At 42.3% G+C, this 20,564-nt stretch overlaps 2 protein-coding genes and 1 long non-coding RNA gene across 12 annotated transcripts in view; 1 reads left to right on the top strand and 2 right to left on the bottom strand.

Moving 5' to 3' along the window:
* TTC17 (tetratricopeptide repeat domain 17) overlaps positions 1-1,419 on the bottom strand; it is a 60,639-nt gene extending 59,220 nt beyond the window's left edge. For both annotated transcript variants that reach the window (XM_087745997.1, XM_087745996.1), the window contains exon 1: positions 709-1,419. In XM_087745997.1, coding sequence (XP_087602123.1) covers positions 709-1,227 — 519 coding nt within the window. In that variant the 5' untranslated portion in view covers positions 1,228-1,419. The remainder of the gene's footprint in view (positions 1-708) is intronic.
* Positions 65-12,199, top strand: LOC148057127 (uncharacterized). Its single transcript, XR_015701897.1, has 3 exons — positions 65-322; positions 1,282-1,509; positions 11,186-12,199. It is a non-coding gene; the product is annotated as an uncharacterized LOC148057127 (long non-coding RNA).
* On the bottom strand, positions 2,325-18,775 carry API5 (apoptosis inhibitor 5). Of its 9 annotated transcripts, XM_087746000.1 has the most exons (17): positions 16,728-16,770; positions 16,419-16,501; positions 15,988-16,066; positions 15,326-15,417; positions 14,829-14,990; positions 13,780-13,873; positions 12,720-12,785; positions 12,207-12,358; positions 10,645-10,851; positions 9,990-10,094; positions 9,207-9,296; positions 8,444-8,625; positions 8,142-8,235; positions 7,572-7,628; positions 6,577-6,653; positions 6,113-6,249; positions 5,433-5,835 (listed from the first exon to the last, which is right to left on the bottom strand). In XM_087746000.1, the coding sequence occupies exons 1-17, from the start codon at positions 16,756-16,758 to the stop codon at positions 5,708-5,710; spliced, it is 1,836 nt and encodes a 611-aa protein (XP_087602126.1). In that variant the 5' UTR covers positions 16,759-16,770; the 3' UTR covers positions 5,433-5,707. The 9 variants fall into 9 exon arrangements, with proteins under 9 accessions (XP_087602127.1, XP_087602133.1, XP_087602130.1 ...); XM_087746001.1 differs by lacking the exon at positions 5,433-5,835 and adding an exon at positions 2,325-4,489 and having other exon boundaries at positions 16,419-17,739; XM_087745999.1 differs by having other exon boundaries at positions 5,431-5,835; positions 16,419-18,313.
* Positions 18,776-20,564: the final 1,789 nt, after the last annotated feature.

The raw sequence follows: 20,564 nt of genomic DNA, 5'->3' as shown, positions 1-20,564 counted from the left end.
TTTCTCCTACTTCCAGAAAGAACGAAAAGCAGCCGGGGCGGGGGCGGCGGGGACGCGAAAATCGCAAACTCATTCGGAACTCGGGCTGCGCCAGCGGCGGCCAGGGAGCCGGCGGGGCGCCCGGGCCGGCACCGGCCGCACGGCGAAGGGCAGCGCGGCCGCCGCCGGCGCCGGGAGGGCTCCCCGCCCCACGGGAAGGTCGCGGCGCGCCTTGCGGGCGAGGGTCGAGGTCCTGCTGCTTTCGCGACCCCAGCAGGAGCCCGGCTTCGCGCTTACTCAGCAGCACGGCCGAAAGAGCTGGGGGCGTTCAGGGAGGCTGCAGGTAAGCACGAACCGCCGCTGCTGGAAACGCGGGTCCAGTTAAGGTCTATCCTCGGCTCGCTCGGACCCACCGGCCGCTCCTCCCCGCCCCCCACCCCGGGGCGCCGGCGACTTCCAGCTACGTTTCGCGAGCGACGCCAGCTCGCCGCGGGAGAACCCCGTGCCGGGGCCGCCCGCCACCGCCGCCCGGCTGGCTGCAGCGGCTTTCGGACCGGCAGGGCTTCGCACCGGGCCAGCAGGCCCCGTCCCCCCGCCGCGCAGCTCGGGGCAGGCCGGGGCTGCGGGTGGACGGCGACGCGGGCAGGGGCTCCGCCTGCCGCCGCAGCGGGCCGCGACGGCCAGGGCAGGCGGCGCTGGGCAGCTCCCCGCGCCCCCCGGGCCCCTCACCTGCTGCTGGATCTTCCCGTCCTCGGTGACCACCCAGTGGGTGGTGGCAGCGGCGGGCCGCGTCCCCGAGGCCAGCAGCGAGCACAGGCCCAGGGCCCAGCCGGAGAAGACCCACGCTCGACCCAGCCCGCCCCGCCCGGACGCTCCTGCCGCCGCCATCTTCCCCAATCCCGGCCTGCCCGCACCCCCCGGAACCGGAACCGCCCTCGCCGCCATTTTGGGAGGGAGGGCCGAGCGGGCGGTGCCTCCCGCCGCGGGGCGGTGCCGCCTCTCCAGGGGAACGGCGGCAGGGACAGGCCCTGGGGCGGCAGCGCTTTCCGCGCCGGCAAACGGGGTGGCCCCGGGTCGCTCCCTCAGACGGCGCCGGGAGCCTGCCGGCCGGAGCTGCGCGCCTGCCCCGCCCCGCGGCAGCCACAGCGCGAAGGAGGCCGGATCGCGGCGGCTCCGCCCGCACCCGGAGCCGAGGCGCGGGAGCGGGCTCCGCGTTGCAGCACCGCGCATCGACGGCTCCACGCACATCTAACCCAGCCGGGGAAGCCGAGTCCGGTTAACCGAGCCTTTTTGCACTTCCAGCAGCCACCGGTAACGGCAGAGCCGCTGTCCGGAGCTCAAGGCTGACTTTAAATGCCAACAAGCAGCGCATGGTGCTACGCTGAACGCTTCCATTTAAAAAAATTAATTTCTGGCTATGCACGCTGAAACGTTTGCCACGACAGCTCGAGGCAACGGCCTTCTGCCCAAACCAAACCGTATCCGCAGCTATCCACTGTTCATGCCAGTTCACTGAAGAGCCGGTTGAAGGTAGCTCTGGAAAAACACATCGCTCCTGTTTCCTTCTAATGCTTTTCAGCTACACAGGAAAACCTAAACTTTTCCTTTCCTATTCCAGTTAACGGTAAATACCAACCCAGCAGTGGCAGCCTGTTTCCCCAGCCCTGAGTAAGATCTAAAAGCTGCCAAATTCAAACCTTGGTCTGTTTGACCTTTCTAAGTTTGCAAGCAAGCTGCAAAGAGTTACGCTTCTTGGGGACACCAGACTTCCCAGAGCCTGTTAAACAGTAAAATTTGCCTATAACTCAAACCCATCAAGTAGAAACAAGGAAAAAAGTGTACAAACAGTGTCAGAGTGGTTAAACTAATGCAAAGAATTCAGTTTATGTCAGGATATAGAACATACTCCCACCAGTATGATAGTTCTTTACTGCTGCCAGTTTTCCCATCAGGCATATTACAGATTTCACCAAAAAAACAAGGCTGCTACTCCAAGCCACTCTTGCTCTGTCGTAAGATACTAACAAAGTTTATTGCACTGTCGACATCTAGGAGGTTAAATAAGACAATGAATGACTCCTTTTCACATGATAATTCCCAAGTAAGATGTATGACATGCAGCTTTTGCTGAATATTTAAATTCCTAGCCAGAATTTTGCATTTAAAAGTTGATTACTTCAAAATTGAAACAGCTAATGCAGTCTTGCTAAGATTCCTTAGCGGCAAACAGCTCAATATATCCATAGCAATCTAAGGAGTAAGTCACTAAAACAAAAAGGTACCACAGTACCCTTTTACTAAGCCAAGACAAAATGTTGCAGAAACTGTGAAACAATGAGCCAAACAAAATTACAAAATGAATTTATTCCAAAAGCATAAGGGAACATTTACAATTTAACAAGATGGTAAACAGGTGTCTCCACAAAACTCACAGCATGAAAATTAAATATGAAACGGGGGGGGGGGGGGGGAATCTAACTACTTCTGAGGCCACAAGAACTTTGCACACCACCTCTGAAAAACAGGAGTCCCATAAAGAAAACTCACTCAAAATTCAGTGAGAAAATAAGCTGCTAGTACCTAGTTATTAGTCTAAATACAAGCTATGTTTAGGCTTTGAGATTACATTTTTAAATCCCCTCAAAACACAAATTATAGCCACAAGTGCAAAAATGTCTATTTTTCCCCCCCCCCCCCAATGGAAGGTTATTACCCATCTAGTGCGTATTTTCAGAGTGACATTTTGATCTCACGAATTTGTCCTGGAAAGCTCTTTGCCAAGTTTGTTTGTTTTAGTGACAAATCTGAGTTTAGCAGCTGGCATGTAATCAGAAATACAAAGTCAGCTCACATGTCCTGGAATGTCCAAAGTTTGCTGCCTACTGCTCCAGAGTTAAGCAAAAATAGACTTCTAATGTAGCATCAACAATGTGTCTAACTTTGACATTGTTTTGGTATTCTGGCCTTCTGATAGTAGTGATAAATATCAGAGAGTGTTAATGAAGACACCTGTGTCAGATTCACAAGCAAATACAAATGGAACTAGGTGGGGAAACATCACTTTCAGGCATTTGTCTGTGGATATCAAATGGCTAGACAAAAAAAGGATAAGAAATAATCTTCATTCTTCTAAAGCCTAAGCTATTTTACATCAACACGCCCTGGAACACTTATTAAAATTCTTTTCCTCTGTCCCAACTTCTTTTTTACCATCTGCTAATTCCTTTACAATGTTGAATGACCTGAGAAGTAGAAATTTTGAGTGGTGAGAATAGGAAAAAAAAAAAAAAGCATTGTGCTCTTACATTGTATTTTCTGGGTGTACACCAGTAAATAAGAATCCCAAGTTGCTATGGAAAAAAATAGCATGGAATTGTTAACTTTTCCACCTGAATTGAACTACATAGCTGGAATTTTTCAATTTTACCCAAAATACAATTTTATTTATATATTTTTAAATGCAACTATATTGGTAAAAAAACCCAAAAACCAAAAAAACCACAAAACAAAACAAAACAAACAACCCTCAAGTGCCAACTAATCCAGAAATCTGCAAAACATAGAAAGGAGCCTGGTACCGCTACAGTCCAACTCCAGCCTATGAAGCTCAATCACTGCATCAGTCTTTACCCATTCCTGGAATAATTCTAGTCATTTATTGTTTTGTTTTTCCTGTTCATTTACTGAAATTTCACGGCATAACTATATGCACATATTCATATTAAACATTAAAATTTCATTTGCAAAACATCACTTTTGCATTACAATGCACGGAGAAGAGTAAGATGTGCAAACCAAAAACCACCACATTCTCCACATCTCTAAGTAAAAGGACTGCTTCATGCTACAAGCAAAATAAATTTCCATCCATGTTGCAAACTTTAAAAAAAACAGCATGTATCTCATTCAATTCCATTTAACAAAGTAAATCAAAGTAAGTTTAACAATGGTACTCTTCTCCACATATTGCAAAATATGGTTACAAATAAGGAAAGGATTACTTCAGCTGCTAAGCTTATCTGGCAAGTATCTCTGTTGTCATGCCTTTCCTGTCCATTACTTAATACATAAACTCAATTATATAGATTCAGTTATGCAGTAGCTGATTTTTAGGTTAATATACAAACTGTCAAGATGTAGCTTTTTGATAAAACATCTATGCTCTTTTCCGATTTTGAATAAATCCTGAAGACACTTCAAAAATAAGAACCCAAAACTGCTGACTGTAAGCATCCAAAAATACAGTTGTAGTTTCACTATGGACAAGTTGTAGTCCGTTAGAAAAGTAGATCATACATACAAAGGTATAAAGAACATTTAAGTCAGTCTTAGTGGAAGGCAGTCCTTGAAGGAAACAATACTCCAAGCAAACTTGCTGAGTAGCACTTTCACTTTAGCCCTTCAGGGGCATGGAAGATTTAGCGGTCTACTCAGTAGATTCTTCCTCGGCTACGATTGCCACGTCCTCCCCAGCCTCTTCCTCGTCCACCCCGGAAACCACCTCTTTGCTCTGAAATAAAAGGTCAAAACTTTTCGTACAGGTTTTACGCTGTATACAGATTACAATTAAATAGCAATAACTGGAGGTACTGAAGGCTGACTTAAGTCTCTGAGGCTAATCCTGCTTATACACTATGAGATCTCCAAGTTATGCTTTGATGGACAACAGACCCCATTAATTGTAAAAGGAGGTCAGGAGAACCAGCCTCTCTAAACTAAATGTAGTCTTTCCGTATTCTAATACTATGACACATAACTGTCCCATTATTTTAGAACTCTATTTGGGCCAATCCATTATTACAGACCAGTTCTCAATTCTGTAAGAACTTCATCAGGCTACCTAGCTCATCCTTCTATCCAATAACACCGTGTCGACCGTGAGGTGTTTGTCTGACTTGCTCCTAATGATTTTATAAAACGATGGAAAACAACAACTTTGTCAGCCTGTCCTTTTCTATCCTTAACATTATCACCAGCATACTTAAGTTTTTTTGCTGGGCTGGTATCTTAATATATCCAATTAAAAATCTTAGACATAGATGGATACCACACAAACTATTTGTATACCGTAGAGAATTTTTCTTTTCCCTTTGTTAAGAACAAATCTGATCACAGCAAAAAAACCCATGACATATTTTGTTAAAGTTTCTTTGGAGTTGTTTGAAAATCTATCAAACTCTCATTCCCCTTCATGTACAGTCTTAAAACACAGATCATATTAATCTACAAAGAGAACTGTGTGCTTACTTTAAAGAGTACAGAAATGAAAAGCTTATCAGAGGCCTAAGTATCTCACTAACAAGAAACAGTAGCAAGCAATAAAATGTTTTTGGTTGAAAACTTCCTAGTTTTTAGAACCACAGGGCTACAAACTTATCTTAAAAGACACAGGTGCATCACCTGAAGTCTGCAGTAAGAAACTTGCAGAAGACTTTATCTTTTCTCTTTGTTTCATATATAAGACAGTGCTTTGTATCAGCTTTTCAACTTATGGGCGTGGGTGATAATTTGTCATAGCAGGCTGTTTACTCGACAGAGGTAGGACCAATGGGCCTACAGGGAAGACAAGACGACCAGGCTGCCGCCATTGTGGGGCCTATTCATCCAGCCTGCAACTGCTCTCACGTTTTGCCCAGAAATACGACTTGCTGAGAGGCAGAATCACTCTGACTGGGAGCATGAACTGTGTTTATGCACAGTGAACCTGGCAATTCCCAGAAGTTCTGGATCAGGTCTGCAACATCAGCAGTGGCTGTAATAGGAATTCAGCACAGGTCCAGTCATATGACAGGAGGTGGCCCAGCTCTGCCACTTGCAGAAACTGATCTGTCCAATGGGACATTTGGGGTGCGAGTGCTGTGTGTCATAATAGGGAACACAACAGTTCAATTACTAACTCCTATGCATTAAAACACTACTAAAACTATCTCGCAAATGACGTATAGTTTATAGGCTGGTAACACTCAAACACTGTAATAGATCAACAGCTAGGAAGAGACCATTGCACACAAAAATTGGTGACAGTGCAATTTGGTCTTCCAAGAACGTGATAGTAAGCTCAATTTGTTTGTTCCCCCCGTCCCAAGGCACAACTGTCACTAGACAAAAAGTTTTTCCAAGCTGCGTAACTTACCATAAGAAAAACTACCCAGGTTACTGCTGTATTTTCCACTGGGAGGATTATATATTTGCCTGGCATCCCTTTTTGGTCCTGCTGAAGCTTTCTTTGGGGGTGAACTTGAGGTTGTATCTTCGCTTGCTCTTTTTTGACTGACAGAAGAAAACAAAACCAGAACATTACACCCCTGTGGTGACAAGTACAGGAACAGCAGTTCAGCCTCAAAGATTAACCACTGGAAGCTAGCAGCAGCTAATGAAGATGCCTTGAATAATACTTCAAAAAAGGAAGTAAGCTAGTCTCCAGTTGATTCAGTCTATTGTATCCCTAAAGCAAGACTAAGAGGATGACTGTTATATTTGACTGTGGAACTTTTAGCTCATGTGCTGTGCATATTATATATATACAGCTTGGGATCTTTATTTTGTAAACAGCAAAAATTAACACCACTGTTTTCTTTTTTTATGAAAAACTCTTACCTTGCATCTGCCTTCTGTACTGGTTTCCAGGACAGTGTAACTGTACTTTTATAAGAAGGAGGAATGTGGAAGAGATCCTATGGAGGCAAAATCAGATAGTTTATTCTACAGTTAAATTCATGTCAATTGCACTTCAAAATTTTAGCTACCTACTGAGACTCCAGAATAACAGTTACTTTCCAACAATTTTAAATCCTTTTTTAAAGTCCCATGGCAGAGGGAGAAGGCAGCTGTACCTAAATGCCTTATCCGGCTGCCTTAGCCCATATACTTTACTAGGAAATTAAAGTGAGATTTTTATTAACAGAATAGTGTCTTATACTGACATAATATGCTTCCTCTTCCTTCCTGTGCACATCAAGCATCTTATAATGAACTACAACGGCTCCTGAAGGGAGACATCTGATATCCCTATGATGGTAAAAGACAGGCCTCTCAATACTGTGGGCAAAGTTTTTGGTTTATCGTGGTGATTGAGGGTGAGAGATGGGAAGAGAAGGAAGAGAGGAAAAGGTGGTTAGAAGAAATCAGAATGGTTTCAAGGGCTCTGAATGGAAGTCTCTTTCTGCAGCCCATCTCTCCTAGACTCCTTGGAGAAAAGGGTTCTGTAAAGCAGCTTGCTTTGCCTCCCCCATCCTTTACATCTCCTTGCACCTCTTCAAACTATTCCTTACCCCTCACTGCCACTGCAGGAAAGGGAAATGACAAGGAAAAAGGCTCGGCCAGAGTCCAGAGATCCCTAAAGCAAAGTCCTCTGCTCCTGCAGGCAACCAGTCCTGCCAAAAAGGTCCTCAACACCCTACCCCAACAGCAGGAGCAGCAAAGGCTAAGCAGCTTGCATAAACAGCAGATCCATGTCTCTTCAGAAACAGTAAACCAGGCATCAGCCCTGAACTGGCTAATGCTGACTAACTTAATAACACAATACAACTTTGTTCACATCTATTCCTTTTTTCTGTGTAGGTTACTCTACTGTGTGAATTGTGAGGACTTACCTTGATTAAAACATTAATGTTATTGGTTATTTTCAAGGCAACCACTTTAATCTTGTTCTGTAAAAAAAGAAACACCACTGAACACCTATTCTAGTAGCTTTAAATTATGCCAACTGCATTTGATGAAGTTTTAACATTAAACCGACTGCTCTTCCTAGTGAATTGCTATAGCAATAGTAATAGTGAATGGTGTGTACCCTTCTGACTTTTCATTACAACTATTTCCAGGCTTCTTGCAGTTTTACACTAACTAGTTGCTTTTAATGTTCCAGTGTACTTCCCACTAAAATTTTTCCCCTCAATATATGAAAACTTCCCCTTCAAAACAAAATGCAGAGCACAGTTAAACCAAATACACGTGGATGCAGAGAACAACTAACAGTAGAAACTAAAAGATCATCTTAGCTTGCAAAATGCAGCATCAAGTAAGATGCAGTTGCAATAGATGTTAGCAGTATTATTCCCTTAATCTACCAGCATGCTTATAACAGACTGCAGCCCACTAATGTGTGCCAATGGTTATTTCGGTAGGCTCAATTAGAAAAATCAGAATTCCTGAACAATACTTACCTCCTCTGTTTTCAAGGCTTCTCCTGTTTTTCCTTGAAGCGCTAGACGAAGCTGTCGAATATACACCTGCAACCCTCGAGCAAAATACTGTAGCCTAAAAACATTTAAAAGCAATCTGTTAATAAATTTTACATATCCCCATAAAAGCATAAGCAAAGGGAAGCCGTAATCTTAATTTTTCCCCTTTAGGAAAAAGGCCCAAAATAAGTCTTCTATCAATCTGATTTGTGCTTCTTTAGCATCCAGACAGTAATAATTCACACTTTCTAACAGAACTGTAACACTTGCTGCTAAATGATTACCTGATTTTAAAGTCCTTCAATTTCTCTGCATTCAGCTTGGCTGTGAGGAAGTCTGGAAGTTTACGACCCAGCTGATGGAAGCTATACAATAAACACTCCACATAACTGAATTGCAACTTGGGCTCTTCATTGCCAGCATTTTCCCCATTCTCTGCTTCCTCTGGGGGAAGGGGCATATACTCCTAATGAACAGAAAGGAAAAACAAATGCATGAGACACATCTACGCAGACTGGTTGTTCTTTTGCAGTGTTTGAACTGGAGGGCTTATTCATGCTGACAATTTCAAAAGTATCCCCCATCCCTATACTAACAGGATGAACCACTACATGAAGTCCTGGTGCAGGTGGTTTGCCTACACGTATGTGACTTGACACATCTGACTCAGAGGAAATATTACAGTAGCACTCCTACCACACGTACTGCACCAATGCTTCCGAAACAGTGCTGTATTTACTTAGAATTGTCAGTGCAGATATAGCCTTTAATGAGATCAACATGAATCTCTCATGACTATAAAATTTAAAAAGAAAAAAAACACGAGTTTACTGGATTAAAAACATTATGCAGGTAACAGCTCTCTATATCTACAAGGACTTTGAACTGCAAAATGATGTTTGACCTTATATCATGGACAAAGCTATCGTTGAAACAGCCACTTTAGAAAAAGGATAAATAGATTAATAGATAAAAATAATTTGTTTTGATGAAAACTTTTTTTTTTTGCGCAGTGTTTTACATGAGTAAAAATTGAATTAGTCTTACCAGTAATTTATCAAACAGCTTCTTCAAATTTGATTCAAGCTTTTCCATATCACCACAAAATGAACTCATTTCAGCAAGAAGCTTCAAAACCTACATATAAGGATAGCTGGGTTTGTGTGTGTTAACTGCAAAGTACAAAGGCTTAACTTTCAACCTAAAAGCAATTATCGCATCATTATGGCTGGCACAGTAGAGGTCAGCTCTTATGATTAAACCCCTCCCAAACATCAGGAAAGAATGCAAGGAAGAACATGCCTAGTCTGTTCTTCATGTCCTCAAACAGAAACACAGGTTTGTGTGTCTAACCCCAACAAGCATCATTAGTCAACAAGTAAACAAAACTTCATCTCCCAAGTCTGTAGCACAGCTCACCTTCAAAGTGAGATTCACAGAGATCTAACTGAAGCTGCAGCAATGATTAAGGTAAGCAAAATTACAGACATTAAGCCACTCCCTTAAGAGGCTACATTAGCACAAGCCATGCAACAACCATTTCAGTAAATGCTATGTGCTTAAAAAAATTGACAGTAATATAAAAATGATTACACCGATCTACTTACTCTAACCTTGCCTCAAAAGCTCAGGACAAATGACCCATGCTTTAAAAGGCAATGCTCAGTTATGCCTCAATACAGCAAACTTTTTTTTTCTAGTGCAGTTAGTTTTCCTCCAAGCCAAGAACTGAAAACCACTTAACAAAGGAGTTCATAATTTTTATAATAGCTGTCTTCGTCCAAGGTGCTTATTTCTTATGAGTTGAAAGACATTTTATCTTTGGCTTACCTCTAACTGGATATCAAGACCCTCCACAGGAGTAGTCAAAGAACTGAGGTTTGGCAGAACATGCTCACAGAAGTAAGTAACAAATTTTGTGGAATGAACATTTTTCTGCAAAAAACACCACACATTATTCAGGCTACTCTTTGAGTTTGAAGGAGTTAGATTTCCCCTCCCCCCCCCCATCACTCCGCCACCCTTATAAATGCCTACCATACAGCTATACATTAAAGCTTTATTAAACCTCCCTCTAACTCCTAAAACGCAGAGACCCTTCCAGGTAGCTTAAACTCAGAGGCTGTCTACAACAGGGGCTGAAAAGATTGCCTATAACGCAAGAATAGGCCTTTAAGTGCTGCAATTGCGTGGCACTAGACTTAAAACAATCAAACTCATACATGTATGAACCTAATGTGAGAATCTTATAATTCGCTGTAACATCTGAAATTTGAAAGAAAATGTTGAAGAGTAGAGAGTAACACAAAAGCTCTTTGTATTTGGAGGCTTTAAGAATGTTTTCCAACATTTTAACACATTAGAAGCCGAAGGTGGAGAAGTACTGATATGCTGTCATTCTAACATAATCATTGAGAACACCAAAGAGAAGTTACAGCCATTAACCTTTCACAATATTCCTCATGCAAAGCAAATAAATACATACTGAGAAGAGTGGCACTGCCTGCCGAGTACACTGTAGAAGCCTGTCCACACAATCTGGATCAGACGGGTTGAACGTTTGTTCCAGGTCAGCTTGTTCGGCTACCAGCTCCACTAGTTGTTGCCTCCCACTTACTGTCTGTAAGCTTTTTAATCCAGACAATATTTTCATGAACAGAACAAATTCCTCACCCGTCACATCTTCCAGCACCTTAACAGAACACCAGAAAACATATTTCTGTGGTGGTAATTTGCAAACCTCCAAGTCAAACCTACTTGATTTGAACAGGTACGGCATGCAAATATTTAGCTTCTAGTTATGTAAAAAACACAAGTTTAAAGAACACATGAAAACATGCCGTATTATTGTATGCACCTCCCAATTAAAGTAACTGCCATCAAGTTGTGCAGAGGAAACATTATTTTTCTTCAACTCTAAACTTAAGAACAAATTGCTTATCTAACAAAATCATATGCTTCAGGCAGAATAAACATTAAATGAGTATCTACTCATTATTGATTAATACTTTTTGTACCTTTCTCAGCTTGGAGAATGCTCAGGAATCTCATGAAATTCAAGAGGACAAATGCAAAGTCCTGCACCTGGGATGAACTAACTTCCCTGCATCAGCACATGTTGGCGACGGACTCGCTGGGCAACTACTCTGCTGAAAAGACCCTGAGGGTTCTGGGGGACAGCAGGCTAAACATAAGCATCAGCAGCATTCCTTGGGTGATGAACAGTGTCCTGGGCTGTGACAAGAGCGTAGCCAGCAGACTGAGAGAAGCACAGGGATCAAGGATTCTCCTTTGCTATGCCCTCATTAGACCAAATCTGGACTACTGCACCTAGTGTTGGGCCCTCCTGTATGGGGAAGCTGTTGATAAGCTTTAGAAAGCCCCGCCAACAAGGTGATCAGTGTCTAGAGCACACGACCTGCGAGGAGAACCTAAGGAAACTGCGCTTTTTCAGCTTAAAGGAAAAAAGTCATAAGAGGGTGAGGTGACCTAACACTACTCTTCCAATACTTAAGAGCAAGTCACCAAGAGTAGGAGCCAAGTTCTTTACTGAGGTGGACAGGGTGAGAATGAGACAATGATACAAAACTGAAATGGGAGGTTCCAACTGGATAAAGAAAAAAAAAAAATCACGTTGAGGACAATTAAACATCAGAGCTGGTTACCCAGACAGTATGGGAAATCTCCACCGTTAGAGGTTTTCAAAACCCAACTGGACAAAGCACCGAGAAACCTGATCTGAATTCAGCTGAGCATGATTCACTGAGGTAATCGATCTCCCAAAACCCCTTTCCAACATGAATGATTCTATGAGTCTAATAAAAGTCACTCTTAAAAAATGAGAAGAGCCTGGCATTATTTTAACATTCCCACAAAAAATGCTGCAAAGTTTGGATTGTAGCAGAATAGGATAACTAGAAGACCACACTTGTACAATGGTTAACTCTACCACTTAACTGTGGTTTAAACAAACAGACCACCAAAGCAATGCCAGTGATATGGGATGGCTTAATAATACTGAAATTTGTACTGAAATCAGACACTCACCTTCTTTGATTCAGTCAATATGAACTCTTCTACCTCCTTTGTCATCACCTCCTCAGGCAGGGTTTTCAGTTTTGTAGAGAGGAACTTGATGGCTCGCTCTCTGACAATATCCTCTCCCTGAAGAATTTGGCTGAATAAGCCTCCCAAAGTCCCTGAATGGAGAATAAATCAGGTAATGCAAATTATTTTAGAAGTTAAGAGCTGAACCTTCTATGCAGAAGTAAGACGTTTCCTCCTGTAAGACTCCACGACACATTTTAAAGTAACTGCTATACTAACTTTTAAGAAAAACCACAATTTTCATGTAGCTTGACATAAGAATCCACATTCTTTTATTGGTCTGTATAATTCAGATCCACAATTATTGAGAAGTTCAGTATTGTTTGTAAAACCAAACAATGAGTGTGTGTTTCTAACTTTTGCATTGTACTAAGAAGATTGAGTCCTGTTCTCATCCTACTAAAGACTGGGAAGTATTAATAGAAGTCATTTATAGAAAAATGTGTCCTTTACCTTTAGCATCCATCTTAAAAATACTGAGCAAAGCATTGTTCACCAAATTGAATTCTGCAGAATCATCTGAAGAGAGAAAAAAACCTGATATGCACATCTTTGAAATGCAAACATAAGAGCAGAAAAACAAAGAAAGATATCACACAAGAAGCATTCTATCCTCAGCATATAATTATAAACAACAGAACTTGTATTTTTAATGACTACTAGACTGAGGAAGTAGAAAGCCATTGACTATGGAAGCTGGAAGCAAAACAAAAAGCTATTTGCCACTTCAGCCTCCCTGCCAAAACTTTAACATTACAAACTTGATACAACTGAAAACTTGAAGGGGAAGTTACTAATCAGTGTATTTAGTCATTTTAAGGAACAGCTGAATAAACAAGCTGACCTTTACTAAATTAAGGTAAAATAAATAGTTTTTTTTTTTTTAAACTTTTAAGTAATCTACAGTGTTTCTAGGTGGGAGAAACAATTTTCCTCTTGAACTAAATGAACAAATGTGTAAGTCTCAAAAAAAAAAAATCATGCATTTTTAATACAAATTTGAACATCTCATATTTAGCACTCTAGAGCTTACTGAGATTTAAAAAATGCATATTGTATATTGAATTCTAAATTAAATATTTTGTAGCAAAAATGCATTGTATGGAAGAAAATGCCTTCAGGATTTTTGAAGTTCCTGAGTACCTGGTTTAGAAATCCAATAACTTTTTCAGAAGGCAATCTGTTGCAGTCCATAACAGAAGGGTTTTGTTCCCCACCCCCCCCGCCCCTTTCTACAGATGCTTTCAGAGAACTTGAATGAAGAAAAGTTGTTGTATTTAAAGGAAAGATTTTCAGTTCAGATTAGGATAATTAGCAACCTTTCAGCAGAAGTAGCAGCATAACTATACAGCAAATATAGAGGGGAGGAAAAAGAGCAGAAGCAAGACGTGAGTGGCACTGGGACAGACTGCTTTGTAACAAATTATGAACCAACAGATTTAGGTAATAAAACTGTGGAGATTTTTAGGTGTGCCACAAGGAAATCAGCCAGGAAACTACCAATGTCTCCTACCTGACTGTAGAAGCTGGGTCAGTATGTCTGCTACCCGAGGAAGATTATCTCCAGTGGCAAACTGAGGCAATTCCTTGATAGCTTGTCGCCGGATCTGTCAAAATTGTCAGTATCGTGGAAATAAAAAAATGTAAAAATTAAAATAATTACAAAAAAAAAATAATCAGGCAATTCAACTCCCAAAGTTTGGCAGAGAAATCAGCCAAATTTGAGAAAATGACCACACATCCTTTCAACACGAGTATCAGGTTCAGAAAGTGATGTTCAAGTTTCAGACTTTAATGGCAGTCCGAACTTCATATTTGCTATGAAACTATTATGGCGTATTTATGAAGAAAACAATATATTTTTCTTGGATCTAAGCAGCACTGGAGAAAAAACAAATTCAAACAGCATCTCTGTTCACAAAACCATTCATTTGATGAACAAAATAAAGGGCTAGAATTTCTGTTCTTATGGAGTCTTATTTGCTGACAGGAAGGATAGTTTTAGTTGTGCATATGGCAGAGATAAACTCTAGGTTTTGTTTCCAGCACTGACAAGAATCCTTGAATGATCTGCCCAAATCATTTAAGATCTGATAACCAAAGATGCTTCAAAGGTACAGCTTCTATCAATACCACAGAAGCAGCATGAAGCATCTCAAGAATTCTGCAAGAATAATACATTCAGAATCACATCCCCATGGTTCTCAGGTACAAACAAAATTTTCTTGCCTCCCAGCAGGATTTATTAGAATCAACTACCACAACATGCTTTTTGAAAGGAAAAACTTAATAGATATTCAAATAAACTGTATCTAAGTTTCTTTCTACAGAGCTATTCCTTTGATCAGTGATGGGAGTGAAGAAGACAAACTGATGTATCTTCCCATACCACCACACAATAGATTCTTCTATTGCAAGAACACAACTACGTATTCTTAAGTTTTCCAAAGACCAACCCTCCCCTCCCAAAAGACATAGCCTATAAAAAAAAAAAAAAAAAGAGGAAAGAATAACAAAATATAAATTCAACATATCAACTTGCTACAGGGGCCTTATTCTTACAGAAACATCTTCATCCTCACAGAGATCCAACTGGGCATTGATAGCCGAGTCAGCCAGCTCAGGAAAATGCTTGAAGAACTTAGGAATAAACTGGGCTGCAAGTCTCTTCTCCTTGGCACCTCCTTTCACACCATCCAAGATTGCCTGGTACGCATCCTTATGCTGAAAGAGGAAAAACAGAATACATAGACAGAAAAACCTTGGAGTATTCTCAAGACAAGGGAAGGATTTTTTTCTCCCATTCACTTCAGCTATTTAAGTGAATTATATTATGCAAGCTTCATACAAAGAAATAAATTTATCTCTTAGACCAATATAACTGTACCAATTTAGTAAAATTTCCCTCTATTGACTGGTTTCTACTGCTATTCTGGTTCCTCTGTCTGTTCAAGTGCTTACCATTCAAAATGCCAGCCCTAAGGCTAATAGCTCTTGCACACCACCTGTAATCACAGGTTAATCAAGATTAATGCAGACTGAAGGAATTACATGATCACCTTCACTGAACTTGGGCAGTTTTTCAAGGAGCCTTCTGTCTGCTCGTTTATTGTCTCTCCAGTAGAGGTTACCTCTCCCAAAGACTGTGCCACTGGAATAGACCATGAATGATTTTTAAGATATATTGTGCTAAAGCATCTTTGGCATCTATTCAAGCAGTTACCTTAATCTGAGATAAAACATAGTTCTTAAAACATCTGTTAACAGAGACTAGATCCAAAAAAAGAAATCTCCAGTTGAAATATAGACATAAACACTTCAGCAACAGAGTAGAATATTCTCTAGCTGCTCCAACTAGAATCACACAGGCGTTTCTGATTTTGTGCCTACAGGACTGAAACTTGAGAATAAATGGAAGTCTTTGTTGTGGTTAGCTATGTGTTTGCGAAATTAAAGTCGGCATTATTAGGATGCTAGCAGAAACCAGAACCGTCTATCATTAATTTTCCTCATGATTGTGAAAAGAATGCTTTAGACAACTTCGAACAGCAACATCAACAGCACAGGACACTGCTTTATTTACATTAAATTTCCCAGAGCCACATATACCATCACCCTGACTCACATAAAAGTTTGCCTAGAGCAAGTCAAGATACTAATTTACAAAGCAGTACACTGCATTAATTCCCTCTAAAGTAAGATGTATTTTAACATTCAGTACCAATGCTCCTTAAACACTCCCTACACCTTGTTGATAGCTCTCCATGTTGCCAGATTCTGAACGGGATTAGGACACCGATCTGGAAGAAAAATAACCAAGGAAAAAAATGGTTGCTTTTCAGCTGATCCACATCCCCATTCGGTTTGCTCTGTAGCTGTGCCAACACAGTGCACTCAACAGCAAAGGCAGGAATGAGCCAGCACAAACTAACAATGAAATACACATTATTATAGTCACAGGTTCTCAGACTGCACATTAAGAACAACTATTTTGTGGAACAAATTACTTAAACTTAATACATATTAAAAAAAGCATTCATACAGCAATGAATTAGAGTAGCTTGTGTTCCATGAATTTGTATTACTCCATGCTAACTACTCCTATCATTTAGGCAAAATACAGTTCAGGCAGGAGTTTGTTTTACCCTGTACCTGGCAGCATTGAATGCTCAAGAAAAAAAGTAGGCAACTGCAGAAGCCGCATGATCCTTCAGTTTTGCACACTTCCTCCCAATCTGTAACACAAGAATGTCCCAAGCCAGAGACAGTGTCCAGACCTTTATTTTTAGTAACTGTCAGTTGACCAATCATCCATTAATTTCTCTACATTAGTTCTTGAACCAATTAATACTCTATAACATCCTGTGACAAGTTTCACAAAGTGTTATGGAGAAATGTTTGTCTTCCTCTTTATTTTAAGCCTGCTGCCTGATAGTTTTTTTTTTTTTTTCAGGTTCTCACCTTCATTCCACTCATGAGGTAGACCCATCATACCTGAGCCTCTTTCTCAACTGAAACTCTTTTAAAAGACTGGAAGTATTGAGCTTGTAAATATCTCCTCTTCATGTCAGACTTCTGGTTGTCCCCTTGCTCTTCTCCTCATGTTCAAAGTTTCTTTTTTGAGACAGGCTGACTATGACTTTTTGTAGTGAGAGATCATGTTCATAAGGTTGTTAAGAGACAATAAAGTAATAAGTGGGATAAAACTGATGAATAAGGAACAATTACTCATGGCTTCTCAGAATGCAAAAACTGGAGACATCAAGCAAGATTATGAAATGACAAGTTCAAAGGAGAGAACTCTTTCACAAAGGTTAACGAGATAATGGAACATTTTGCCACAGAATGTTTATATGCCAGAAATATAATCGGTTTAAAAAAGCACCAGAAAAGTTCACTGAAGAACAATCTAGCAAGATATACTAATTACAAAGACACTATCTCTGGCTCTGGAAGCCCACAAGCTGCAGAGAGGCAAAGCTGGGAGAGTATATCAGGTATCACCACTCTATCCTTACCCTTGGAGGTTCTTACACATCCGCTATTGATCCCTGTCACAGGCTGCGTTTCTTAACTACGCTGGAGTTTGTTCTACCTAAGTTGGCCGTTCTTATCTTACAAAAGCTACCCACAATAGTAAAAATAATGGTGGACTACCTATTTGTAAAACGGCACAGTAATAGCACCTGCTCTGTTCTGCATCCCTCCCCATAGTTCCCAACATTTTGGTTGCATTTTTTGGTTGGCTCTGAGATGATGTTTTTGTTGGACTGTCTGCAAGGATGCTTTGTTTCACTAGGGCGTAATTACACATGTAAAGTGAATGGACTTGAATTTAAAAGAAAAAAACCTTTTTTTCTTTAAAGAAACCCCAAACAACCACCATATTGTTTGTTTTCTTAAAGAACTTTCCAAATGACCTTGCATAGTAGTATCTAGTTTAAAATTCACTGCTACGTACGTGCAAAGCTACTTTCCTGCTTATATACATTATGACGAAAAAAAAAAAAGTATCTGCTGCCATTCAGTAAAATGAGAGCCTAATGCAATTCAAAAACTAATTTTAAATAACCATAATATTTTGTATTGGTAATATACTAAGTCATCTTCTTTTTTTGAATAATTCAGTAACGGTATAAACAAACGGCAGATCTTGCCAGGATTTTCAGGTAAAAATCTTTAGCCGTGAGGATCTGCCTTCCATTCCTCCCTTAAGGGGTAAAAAAAAAAAGGGGGCTATAAGCAGTTATCAAACTATCACAGACCTCACCTTCCTCCAACAAGCATTTTAGCAAGAGAGCGTGGCAGAAGCTCTGCGGAACCGCAAGTGCGCTGGATCAGATCCAGATAACTACCGGTGTCGTCTTTAAGGCCTGAAGTCGCCAGGCGAAACGCCCCGCCCCCATGCAAAAAGCAGCCTAACTCTACCAAACAACTAGTTAATATCCACGACGCCACATTTAAAAGAAGAGCTGCCGAGAGGGCGGGAGGAGGAGGATGCTGCAAAAGCGACGAGAGCTGCTACCGTCTTTGCAGAACGGCAGGCGCGAAGCTCATCTTTACCCGCCCCCCCCCCCGCACTTCGGGTCGTGAGGAAGCCTACACCGAGAACAGCCCGGGGTGCTAGCCGGTTGTCCGGAGGGCCGAGCAGCCCCTCCGGCGGCATCCCGTCCCGTTCGCCCACCGCCCGCCCCGTCTCAGCCCGCCCAGCCCGGAACTCCCCGCGGCGGCGGCGTCGCCGCGCTACTCAAGCCCGAGGCCTAGCGAGGCCTTGCAGGCCGCAACCACGCCGCACCTGGCCCGCCGTCTCGGTGGCGTCCGCCAGGATCCCGTAGTTGCGGTAGAGCTCCTCCACGGTGGGCATGGTGCGGCGGAGAAGAGGCAGAAGCCGCCGCTGCAACCGAGGCCACCACTGACGCCGCCGCTACCGCTCAGGCCGCCGCTACCGCTCAGGCCGCTGCCGTCAGCACCAGCGAGGCGCGTCCCAGAGCGGCCGTGTGCCGGCGCCTGCGCAGCGCCCCCAACCGGCTGGCGGTTGAGCTGCCGGGCCGGGTTAAGGGCGGGGCGTGGGGACCCCACCCCCGCCCCCCCCTCCCCGCAATGTGTTGCATAGTAATGGGACTTGGGTGATGTTAAACGGCTGTTTAATGTTCTTCGCACTCCTCCTCCTTTCCCTGATTTCTGTCTTCCCCCAGCCACTCGTTTCTGTATCCCTTTTTGTCTCTCATGAAAGACGTGCGGGAAGTGCCCACCGTACGCCGAGCTCCTGGTGCAAGAAAGAGGCTGTTTTCCTGTGATTTGGTGACTTTCATCTTTTCCTGCAGAGGAAAATACCCTCTAATTCCAGTTTATAGAAACCTAAGTATCTGCAACTCATGTCGATGGAGGCAGCACGCACGCAGTAGGCTCAAATGACCTAAATATAAATTGTGGTGAAAGTTAAAAGGCTGTAGCAGTGTCTTCCCCTCATCTCAAGGTGCTTTAGCATCCTGCTGATTTCACAGGCACTTAAAATGAAAGAGGAGTCCCCTCATGTCAGCCTGAGACTGAGCTAAGCAAGACGCTGGGCCTTTCTTTCATATCCTTTCCAGCAGGATGAAGGGAGCTTTCGGAGGCACTCAAAGCCCTGGTCTCTCTCCAGAGACTGTGCAGGCAGAGCACGTGCAGCAAGGATGTACAGCAGCATCAGGGGTGTACAGCAGCATCAGGGGTGTACAGCAGCATCAATCATTTACCTTCCTTTTGTTCTTCCTCTGCTCTCGCAGTGTTTCGGCAAGTGGCAGCAGTGACCGCATCCATCACGTTTCTCCCCTCTTTGAATTGAGGCCCGGTGCCTTTACCTGTCCACAGGTGGATTCGTGTGGTTCTTGCACGCTCTGACGGTGTCTGAGGGTGCGGCAGCTGGTGGCTGCTGTCAGATCCAGGAGAGCACTAACCATGGCCTGACCCTCAGTGTGCTTGTGACCATCACGCTTACCCAAAGTAATCTTCTTAAAAGAATACATTGGTTAATCTTAGTAGTGGGAACAAAATATAACATGAGAGAAAAAAATATTTTTAATGCATCAAAAGAGCTACATGCATGATTAGCTTACCTGAACCTTTCATTTTCTAGGAAGTGACAGCTTCCTCAGGCAGCCTGGCAGATATTAAGAGATGTCAATCTCTTGCCCTCCAGCATCTTCCAGGCAGCATTGCATCTGAATGCAGATTTTAAAACTCTTTATAAAATCATCTTTATCAGCACTGCCATGGCAAGCTTTTACAACTTGGCCAGAAAGGAGGAAATATGAACCTCCCATTTTAATTGCTTTTTAACCCCCCTGAAATGTTTACATAGATGGAGGTGCCTCGTTATCTCCTTTTCTTGCTTGTTTCCTCAACCGCATGCTATTGAACTGTGATTACAGTCTATAGCAAACATCGATAATCAGATAAATATGTAGCATTTATACATTACTGTATGTATGAGAGCTGTGGAGAAAGAAGTGGAGGAAAAAAGAGAAGAAGTAGACATGAATAAAAATGGGTGTGAGAGGGGTTGTGTGCCTTCTGGGAAAGCCAGGCACTCCGTGGCAGAGCAGAAGGGGCGCTTGAGATACCGGAGAGCGATGGGAAAGGAAGGTGAACTCAACTGTTGGACTTTGGCTGCACTACAGGGAGATTAAGGGTAGGGTGGGATGGTAAGCAATTGCAAAGTGCTATAATAAAATTATATATTTTGTTGTATCTGGGTATATATGTATTATTTTAATCATATTTATATATGTTGTGTCATAACATATATTATATGCCTTG

This window comes from Nipponia nippon, unplaced genomic scaffold, assembly GCF_047370975.1.
Source record: "Nipponia nippon isolate SJK-2023a ecotype South Korea unplaced genomic scaffold, ASM4737097v1 scaffold_10, whole genome shotgun sequence".
Classification (NCBI taxonomy): domain Eukaryota; kingdom Metazoa; phylum Chordata; class Aves; order Pelecaniformes; family Threskiornithidae; genus Nipponia; species Nipponia nippon.
This window is presented reverse-complemented; position numbering and strand designations above follow the sequence as displayed.